The sequence below is a fragment of the Microchirus variegatus genome (genome assembly GCF_963457635.1).
Source record: "Microchirus variegatus genome assembly, chromosome: 5".
NCBI classification, from domain to species: Eukaryota; Metazoa; Chordata; class Actinopteri; order Pleuronectiformes; family Soleidae; genus Microchirus; species Microchirus variegatus.
In genome coordinates, this window is record NC_139806.1 from 21,789,165 (window position 1) to 21,800,335 (window position 11,171).

The window sequence follows — 11,171 nt, forward strand, 5'->3', positions numbered from 1 at the left end:
CTTTGCAGCAAGAAGACCTGTCTGAAGGATGAAGCACTATAGTGTATTAATAGCTAGGTGAGGACATTTGAGACTAATCAAGTTAATTCTTTTTTTCGATGTGCCACTGTGAGTCACGCACACATGGATGGACACATGGAACCCAGAAGACCTGGGTTCGAGCCCCGTTTGGAACAACTTCGGAACAAGGGCCTTTCTGCAAGGAGTTTGCATGTTCTCCGTGTGTGCGTGGGTTTTCTCCGGCTTCCTCCCACAGTCCAAAAACATGCAATATAGGGATTAGGTGAATTGGTCACTCTAAATTGACCGTAGGTGTGAGAGTGTGAGTGAATGGTTGTTTGTTCTGTCCAGGGTGTACCCTGCCTATCACCCTATGTCAGCTGAGATAGGCACAGCACCCCTGCGACCCTCCGGTGGAGGATAAAGCGGTAGATAATGGATGGATGGGTAGTTTCTCAGAAATTTGAGAGGTTCTGCCCCATACAACCAGGTTTTGGTCTCCACAAGGACTTCTGGTCCTGACAAGGTCAGGGTTTATGCCAAAAATGGTCCTAAAGAGGTAACAAATACACACAAGTGTGTGTGCTCTCCATCATCACCACATCCTACTAAAAGCATCTGACAATGATGCTTCACACTGATGGAACGTAATTGCAAAAACTACATTTTGTTCTCCTTCGAGATCTGCCATTATTATTTTTTTAGATTTTCTCTGATTTGGGGCCTCAATAATTTTACATTTAGTTTACAAATGTGTGTTTCATCAAGTTACCATGTCAAGTCATTTCTAACTGATACACAGTACACATCCATGTGTGCGTGACTCACAGTGGCAAATCGAAAAAAGAATTAACTTGATTAGTCTCAAATGTCCTCACCTAGCTATTAATACACTATAGTGCTTCCTCCAGTCGCCTTGGAGATGACTAGCTTTCATCTTGATGACATCTTCCCAGGAGAAGATGTCATCAGGTGGTATCCAACTTTCAACAGGCGTTTCAACCATGAACCACAACTCCCTGGATTTTGTGGGCCGGTAATGATGGCCAGTCACTGCCCAGTGCTCTGAGGAACTTGTCGTGTTACCATCTGTATCTTCCGTGGCTGAGCGCAGTCTTGCATACTGCCAGTATGTGCGCCATTGTTCCTTTCTCCCCACATAATTAAAAATAATCCCCAAACATTGCAGCTCATTCTTTCTAGTGGCCACTTGTAGTACTGCAATATAATATAATTGTCCAGCCCAAAAAAGCAGTTTCCCCAGACCACAATAGTAAAAGAGACGCCTGTAAAAGTTTTCACAGGACACCTCAGGACATGAATGTAGATATTTCTAATTCTGGGAGTTTCATTTTTGTAAAACCTTCCTAAAAGCCCACATAAATCTTATTTCCCACAAGTGATGTCATGGCTGTGTAGGACTCTAAACTCTTTGGGCCATATAACCCCGTAGTCAGAAGGTTTATTGGTGTATGCGTGAGGTTCTCCATCCATGGCTCACTCTCCTAGCATCACATGTTGAAGTGCTACTGGCTGTGTTATTGGGTGGGTGTTGATGGGTGGCACAACAAACCAGAACATAAAGAGATTATTAGCCCTGGGTCATATCACAGAACAGTGGCTGGCATTGTTGCCTCACAGCAAGAAGGTAACATGTTTGAATCCTGGTTTGACTGAGAGCCTTCCTGTGTGGACATTCTCTGCATGTGTGAATATACGGGCTCTGCCAATGTTATCAGTGAAGCCAGTAGGAATTCAGAATTCATTTTTTTTTCAACTTGAAGTGTGATATGCGATCTTGATTTTCGTTTTTCTTGTGCGGATCTCAGGAAATGCTAATTGACCAGTGCATGGATGTATAATATGAACTGGATAGAGCACTGCCCCTTCGCTTCCGTTCATTCCTATGAAGCTGCTCACCCAGCGCATATGCCAAAAAAGTGTTTTGACTTCCGCGTTTATTTCCGGGTTATGGGGCCCATAGAGCATGCGCAGTAGTGTCACTACCATATAAAGATCCATAAAAGCCTGTGTCCATGTCTCGAGGTGTCCTGTGGACACTTTTACAGGCATCTCTTTTACTATTGCGGTCAATGGGAAAATTGCTTTTTGGGCTTTTGGGCTTTTATGCGGTTTTCTGTTGCAGTACCCACAGTGACCACCATGTAAAAATTGTCTTCAAGGCAGAGGGGGCGGTGCTCTATCCAGTTCATATTATACATCAATGGACCAGTGTTGCAGCTATGACAAAGTGAGGGTCAAAGGTCGGCTGTAACTCTTGTAACATGCTGGGAAATACTGTTGTTCCAGTAAGAAAAACAAGAAATGTTAGTGTTATGAGTGGTGAGTGGTCTTGGAGAAGCAGTGACAAATAGTCACACTGATATTTGCTCCCACTTTCAGTGCTGCAGTAGTGTGTGGGCAATGGCTTTATTGTTATTGTTTTTTGTTGTATCAGAAATGATGGGGTTTTATGTCTATATAGTTAAGATTTGTCAGCAGTGTTTGAGACAGATGTGTCCTTTCTTCTCGGCAGCTGACTATAGGTGCACAAGATATTCTCAGTGGAGGCAATTTAAATCAGTCGGTCCTTGTGAGCACTGATGAAGCTGTCATCCATAATGACCAAGATTATTGAATTTCCTCTTGTCTCTGCCTTTGTCTGTCAATGTGTGTTGCATTAGTAAGCCACTGCATGTCGTCTGTCTAATAGGGCTCTAATTGGCTTCATTGTTCATCTGAGAAGCTGTCACATAAACATCCTACACATATCAGTAGAGAAGAGAAATGGATCAAATGTGCTATTCACAGGTTGTGTTTTTTGGCTATATAATATGATTTATTTTATTATTATTATTTTTATTTTTTTTAAATAAAGTTTAAAATCAGATTTATTATTAATATTTGAGATGGTTATTTATTCTTATTTATTTCGAGGATTGTATGTATTTTTCTCAACAAAAGAAGAGAGAGTGACAAACATTTAATTATGTCATTGTCCTTAAACAACAAAAAAAAAATCCTAATTAAAGAAATTAAATAGTCTATGGTTTATTTATAGCTGATGATAAGGAATCAAGCAGTCACAAAGAACAGTTCAGACACAAGTCTAGAATGTTATATATATTACTCTGGATGCTGCTGAAAAAGTTTTTTTTATGAAAAACCCCCAGAGTTGCTGTTTCTCGATAATAACTTCAGAGAGATGAGCTGCAGCTTACTTAATTGAAATAATTGACAAAACTAGCGGAAAAAAATTGCATTTTGACCAAGTTCCTTCAGTCGTATAATTCCAAAGGCACATCACAAACAAAAGTATCACCAATGACTTTATTGAAATATTCCATAATATTTGTCCAGATTGTTTTATTTTTGGTATAACCTGGCAACTGTGCTTTGAATTGTTTAAATTATAATCTTATGTTAAAGTCACTCAAATATAGTTTTACAGATATGCTTAAACCAGTTTCTTTGAACTGAATTCCAATTTTCACTGGGTGTATTGTCCATGTGATTCATCATTTTCATGTTCTTCTTTAAAATAAAATAAAATAAATCACGTAGCTAATGATTGTGTACTTTCTTTTTTTCTTATTTTAAATGAATGTCAATAGTAAATATTTTCCAGATGGAGTAAGTGGTTTCGTTTTCAATTGATCCATTATTTAAAGAGCTGAAGGTTAAAGATCTGCCAGCGCAAACCTTTTCTCTAATTAATGGCTCATAACCTGAGTTTGAGCCAGCAGTTTAGAAATAATGAGCTCATAAAAACAGTGTTGCAGTGCATCCTCTGATGAAAAGTGAATTTTTAGATGAATCATTGGCTTATTTCATCAAGAGCCCAGCTGCTGTTCTTTACACTGCAAACAGGCGTTGAATAAAATAAAATACTAAAAGGTGTTGCATTCAAATGGCTGTCTCTGGGATCAGATTTTCCGGACGTTTGCAAATGTATCTACCACTCAAATGGGGAAACTCTCCAGCCCTTGTTTCGTCATAGTCACATTAGAACATCGATGACTTAAAATGTCCTTAACTTAAACAAGAATAAAAACAGAAATCATAGCGTTTGGTCACCGTGATTGAGTGGATGGGTGCCCTCCCGTCCTCAAAAATCCACTCTTCTGTTGAAAGCTTTTGCGTCTATTATTGTCGGCTTTTAAAGCTCTCAATGGTTTGGCACTATTTAACCTCTCGTAACGCCTTCATCTTCACACCCCACCCCGAGCTTTGAGGTTTAATAACAGGTTGCTTTAAAATGTGACTAAAACCCAACTAAAAACTCGGGTGACCGAGCCTTTTCTGTAGCTTCCCCACAGATTAACTCATTGCAATTAAATCTGGCCCCATGAACATTTTAATCACTTTTAAAGACCCACCACTTCTTCTTGGCCTTCATTTCAGGATGACATTAGTCAACCCAGACTGCACTTCTATCTAGATTTACCATATTATTATTTTACTTTTACCTTTATGTTGTTTTGTTTTTATTTTCATGTTTTATACCTTGTTGTTATGACTTTTAGTCTAAATCACTTTGGTCAACCATGGTTGTTTTTAAATGTGCTCTACAAATAAAGTTGACTTTACTTAATATTGTTACAAATGTATATTTGCCATCTAAAAACGTATTTAAACAATCATCTGGTAGAGTATATAACAATGTAAAATGATGCTGCACAGCAAACCAGGAAATAGAGATTATAAACTGGACAAAATTGTTAGTGACTGGTGCTAAGGTGCTTAATTTATTGCACATACATTCAAAGATACCGAGTCAAAATCAATTGCACATTGCCTTTTGTTTTATTTTACAAAAATGTGTAAGGTTAAAATTAATTGCACATTATTCTTATTTTACAGCACATCCATCTAATTTAAAAAATACAGCCCTGTAAATGGCACAGGGTGTTGTTTTTGCCACTAAATTTGTAAAAGGTTAAAATAAATTGCACATTATTATCTTAATGTGCAATTTATTTTAACCTTTTAATATACACTAATTTTGTTGTGGAGAGTGAAAATCATTTGCCAATTGCCCTCATTTTATTGCACATAAAGTCATAGGTTTTGAAAGAATTATAGTTATTCCACATTAATATTTGTTTAAAAAGTCAGACAAGTGTCCAAAGTCCATAAAACGTCATCATATTTGCAATTATGACGTAACAAAGGCACGTGATAATGATGGATGGAGTCCACAGAGACAAAAGGAAAAAAAGTCCACAATTTTCACCACAACGACACTTCCTATTCTCGCCACACGGGGGCAGGACTCTAAACAATCATTGGCCACCACTGTTTACGCCGACCAATGAGAAGCGGTTGCGTCGGGACCGTTACTTCCGGGTGTGTTCAGAGAAGTGATCCGCTAAGCGTCTTGTGTCTTTCTAAAAATAATAAAACAGCAAAAAGCTGAGTGTAAATAAAACGTGTGTACAATGAACAGAATATTCGGACGCGGGAAACCTAAAGCGCCTCCTCCGAATCTTTCGGACTGCATTGGCAACGTGAGTACTGTCATGGTGGAAGTGTTTTGTTGTTTATGTCGGGTTTTATAGCAACTAAAGCGAGCTAGCAGCACGGTGTTAAACCGCAGAACAACAAACAGGACTGTGAATCGGTCACAGACAGAACGATGGAGCTGAAAACCCCTCAATAATGATTATATCACTGCCTTCAGACCCACAAAGGTGCAGTCGAGATCACCCGAGCTCTGCTGCCATGGTTGTTGTCAACTGGAAGGGAGCTTTAACAATACACATTTGCTGTGTCACTGCCCAGCTGTGCTTAATGGTTTTTAAACATTTAATTGTATTTCAACATGTTTGAATATTACATTTCCTCCTGATACTGTTGTTGGACTTGTTTGGTTATAGAGCTCCACGTCAAATTAAAGAAAACTGTTTGGCATCAAACTTTATTCATGTTATTGTCATCTTAATTTATAATAACACCGGAGACGAATAAGAGTAGTTACAGTTAAACTGGGCTGGCTCAGGTAAAACTGGTTAACAGCAGGTTCCTGATCTGCATCGCACAGAAACTAAGATATAGGCCGATTGTAAAGTTGCGCATGTTAAAATAAACAGCAACTTTTTGCCACATTTAGCAAAAAAAACATGTATAAAAAACATGTGAATCTTTTTAATGTTAGTTTTGACCAGATTTACAGCAATATTAGTGAATTTTGTGATATTTACTTATAAAAAATATAATGAAAATATAATTTCAATGTTTAATCTGAATAAAAAAACTAAATGTTAAATATTAAATCTAAATGTTAAATCTAAATGTTTCGTTTGAAACTAAATATTTAGCTATGATATGCAAATTCACACTGCCGGTAACCGGATGTACCAAAATAAAAGCTCGAGGAGGTCAGGCTGTGTTTATACAATCAAATAACGAATTAAAACCACCCTAGTGGGGGAAATAAACTTGAACATACACTATAGTGATAATAATAGGGAATTGGTCCTGGAAAGTCATTGATAAGGCCCTTTTAATTTGATGGACCCATACAGTATGGGAACCCCGATATAGATATACTCAGCAGTAGTATATTCAAATTCTTCCAGTAATCCTCTAAATGTTACACACTGGAACATTGGAACATTTATTGAATGGCACTCATGTTCTCTTCAAACTTATTTTGTGTCTGCACTGCACTTATATATATATAAAAAAACAATGATAAAAAATGTGAATGAATGTGTGAAAACTAAACAAACAAAATGAGTACACTTAAAAATGATTCTTAAAAATGACAATGATCTTCCCTTCAAAAAATAGCAGGACAAGCAAGTTACTGCATAACTACTCTGTTCTGTAACCCTACTCAGTGTTTGTAGTTGTTCAGTTTGTCGTGGTTAGGTGACCATTGTCTATATTGTGTGTATATATATATGTTAAAGCGTGAATTAAAATAAGAAAATTGACTCAATAATAATAATGCATTATATTTTTGGAGGCGCCTTTGCACATGTGTCAAGCTCAAGACCCGGGGGCCAGATGTCAGCCGTGCTTCAAAGTCTTTTTCTGAGGGTGTGTTTTTGAATCAGTGCATGCTGATGGTGTGTAAGCAGGTCTGACCTGACCAGTTTGTCAAGAAACACCATTGCGGACCGAGTTACATCTATAATGCATCATATTTGTAACTTGAATAAGTTATAAATGCAGAAAGTTATTTAGCAATATGTTACAGAGTAGTTACCTTTATTTTACATTATATTTGGTTACATTTAGTTACATTTATTCTGTATGACAGTTACATCTGGCCCTTTGAGGGTAACCATTATGCTGATGTGGCCCTCAGTGAAAATGAGTTTGACACCCCTGTTATAGTGGTTTAGAGTCCAGAGCCCCCAGTTATCTGACAGACTAACACATGAAGGTGAAAACAGTACACACTCCCTCTGTTGTGAAGCTGCAAATCATTGCACCACTTATTGATCTGCTTTTCTCCTCTCCTCTCCTCTCCTCTCCTCTCCTCTCCTCTCTCAGGTGGACGCCAGGTCAGAGTCCATAGAGAAGAAGATTGGCAGACTAGATGCTGAACTAATGAAGTACAAGGATCAGATGAAAAAAATGAGAGACGGGCCCTCGAAGGTGGGTCACCCTCTGTCCATCCAAGGAATTATAACAGTCACATTATGATTTGTTGTTTGTCTTAGTGAAGCAATGTATGCATTTTTTTTTTTTCAAATGCAGAACATGGTGAAGCAGAAGGCGATGAGAGTACTGAAGCAGAAGAGAATGTGAGTCCTGTTTCAGTCACCAAACATAAAACATTGTGATTAGGGCTGCAGCTAATGACTATGTTCATCATTGATGTAAAAAATCTTTTGATTATTTTCTTGACTGATTGAGCGGTTGTTTGGTCCCTAAATATCTAAAAATGTTCCCAAACTATTTAAGAAGCTGAACATTCAGATTGTTTTAACTATTAAAAAACATTGATTATAGTTGTAATAGTTGATTATTAATTTAGTTTTGGTGTATCTCGCCATATATCGCCCTGTCAGCTGAGCTTGGCACAGAACACTCCACAACCCTCCTGTGGAGGATAAAGCGGTAGAAAATTGATGGATGAATGGAGAACAGATTTGAATCATTTGAGAAAGTGGAACCAGTGATAGTTTTGAAAATGATCAGATAGCTGACATAAGATCTTGTGACTCGTCATTCCAGTGCCAATCAAATATTACTTAGACTCACAAATCCATTGTTGCTTAGGCTTGTGATAAATTGAGATTGAAAAACAAACTGTGACATCATTTTTTTGCACAGGTATGAAGGTCAAAGGGAGCAGCTGGCTCAGCAGTCTTTCAACATGGAGCAGGCAAACTATACAATCCAGACTCTGAAGGACACCAAAACAACAGTAAGAGCCACATGTTGTGATAAAGACACACTCTGTTGTATGCACTGTTTTTTTTCATGTGTTATAATTATACATCTTTTTTTATGAATCAGAGTTGAGATTAAGACTTTGGTTTGTTTTTTTAAGGCTGTTTGTGGGTTTTTTTCTTGATACTGTACATGGTCTGGTGTTGCAGTGATTATAGATTTCAGTGGTAGGATTATTGGCTTCAGCCAAAAAGGTATATGTTTTTGCCAGTGTTTGTTTGTCTGTCTGTATGTTAGTACGCAACATAACTCGAAAAGTCACAAATGGATTTGGATGAAATTTTCAGGAAATGTCCGCAATGGGACCAGGAACAAGTGATTAAATTTGGGTGTGATCCATAAACGCTGTCACTGGTTACAGCACTCGCTGTCTGACCCAGGCACGCCGGCCGGGTGTATTTTGTAGGCACTGAGCTGCCTTGATGGAGGTCTGCGCTCTCTGAGTTCTTTTCTAGTTGCTATAATTTGCTGGGGCTGGTGTGGGGAAAAAGTAGTAAAAATAGTTTAATAAAACCATTTAATGTGATTCATATTAAATGGTTGTATGAAACTATTCTATTAGATTGATGTCATACTGAATTCTAGCTGAGAAGTAACTTAATTGTAAACCTTTGGTCAGTTAAAAGACACATAGCAGTGATAGTGAAGCACCTGTATACTGAAGATCATCGTCTTTTTACAGTGGTTTTCACGTAAATAAACGTCATTTATGTCTATTTCCAGGTGGAGGCCATGAAGATTGGTGCCAAGGAAATGAAAAAGGCTTACAAGGACGTTAAAATTGATCAGATTGATGTACGTTTTTGTTATATGAATATCACTACATTTCTCAATGTCTCATTTAATACAATGTTTGCAATATTTCTGCTTGGTTGTGATGGTTTTAGACTGGAAGGAACATTTTTTTTCTATTAGTCTATTTATTGCTAAAACCTTTAAAGTGGGAAGTGCATGTTCTGTCCATATAATGTAAAAATCCATTCTAGATATAAGGAAATTCCATGTTTTATGTCATTTAAAATATCTGTAAGTGCTTATGGGAGAGCATATTCGCAGGTTCCTTTGTCCTGATCAAGTCTAATGTGTTACTGTTACTAAAAGTGATCACGTATGTGAACTTCCAGGATTTACAGGACCAGCTGGAGGACATGATGGAAGAAGCCAATGAGGTACAAGAGGCACTGAGCCGTAACTACGGCACTCCAGAGATAGACGACGAGGAGCTCGAAGCAGGTATGCATGTCTTGTCTTGATTTAGAGACATTACGACATTTAAAAGCAGCGGGATTGTGTGTGTGAACGTCAGTGTAACTGTGCTTTCAGAGCTGGATGCACTGGGTGATGAGCTGCTGATGGATGACGACAGCACGTACCTGGATGAGGCCTCGTCTGCCCCGGCTATCCCTGAAGGAATCCCCAGTGACAGCAAGACGAACAAGGTAATGGAGCACAGGGAACGCTGGGGCACACTTTAGAATTAAGGATGCACAGATTATAAACCACATGATTACACCACAACACACGTCTAAGGTGTTATTCGGGGCTGTCAGTGTTGATGCGGCACTGTAACTAACACACCAAAAATGGAGAAGATGTGGAGCAGGTGGTATAACATAAAATATTGGATATGGATAATAAATCCTGAATGAATTGTTTCTGAACCGGAGTTGCATTTCTAAGCTCTAGTACATTTGTACCATTAATGTATAAATGTACTGCTTTTTAATTCATGCTTCTGTTTTGCTATCAACTGTGATGCTGCAATAAGGTTAATTTTCCTATTGTGGGTCTTAAAAAAGGGGATCATTTGATTCTAGTTTAATTGTGATTGTGCTTGCATAGCATTGTGTGTGCTAAGTCTTTAAATATTTTACTAAATCTCTGTGCTAAATCAACACCAGTCAAAAGAATAACAAAATAATCTGCTTGTGTTTGTAATTAATGACATTTTTCTTCTATTGTTTTCAGGACGGTGTTCTGGTGGACGAGTTTGGCCTCCCACAGATTCCTGCTTCGTAAAGCAAAGACTGGATTAAAACAACTGCACTTCAGCTAAAAACACTTTTATATGTAGAGTAACATTCATACATGCAAAGAAAACTATTTGACCTGAGAACACAACGACTTTTGATGCTGTCCCAGAGTTTGGTTGTGTGTTGTTACTGCTACTGTGCTAGCATGTGGCCTTTTTAAAACCATTATTCTTTTCTTATTATTTTCTTTCTCCGCTTCAGCCTCATGTCTAACTCTTGTCACTCTTACTCCCTCCTCATTATTATTAGTATTTATTTATTTTTGCTTTGTTTCTGGTTGTGTGTGTTGTGTAGACATTAACATTGTGTGTTGAGTTCTCAAACATGGAGCGGATTCCTACTCATTCTGTTTAAAATGACTTCAGGTTATTTAAACGTTTCAAAAATAAATTACATGTTTTACTGTAACCTTGAGTTATTTATTAATTGGTCATTAAGAAATGATTATATTTACACACAGACCTTGACGTTTCTGCTGCTGGCCAAGAAAATGAGAAGTGAACTCATATCAACATCTTGTCGATATTTATTATTTGTGAAGGTCAGACTTCGGGCTGAAGGAACCTGGGGCTACACAGAGTTGTAAGCTGCTATTGAACCTCCCACACACTTACATTTCCATAATAAGCGCCCACTCGTCCAGAGAGCAAGTGCATATTCCTGTTTTATCGTATGACCCTGCAATTTTAACTGTCAGCACAATATTATCATCATTAAGGGGAACAA

The 11,171-nt window shown here is 37.9% G+C and overlaps 1 protein-coding gene across 1 annotated transcript; it reads left to right on the forward strand.

The window, feature by feature from the left end:
- The first annotated feature begins 5,359 nt into the window (after positions 1 to 5,359).
- Positions 5,360 to 10,847, forward strand: chmp5a (charged multivesicular body protein 5a). The gene is made up of 8 exons (XM_083890161.1): positions 5,360 to 5,510; positions 7,507 to 7,611; positions 7,714 to 7,760; positions 8,293 to 8,386; positions 9,136 to 9,207; positions 9,537 to 9,645; positions 9,736 to 9,851; positions 10,381 to 10,847. The coding sequence occupies exons 1-8, from the start codon at positions 5,442 to 5,444 to the stop codon at positions 10,429 to 10,431; spliced, it is 663 nt and encodes a 220-aa protein (XP_083746287.1). The 5' UTR covers positions 5,360 to 5,441; the 3' UTR covers positions 10,432 to 10,847.
- The last annotated feature ends 324 nt before the right edge of the window (positions 10,848 to 11,171 follow it).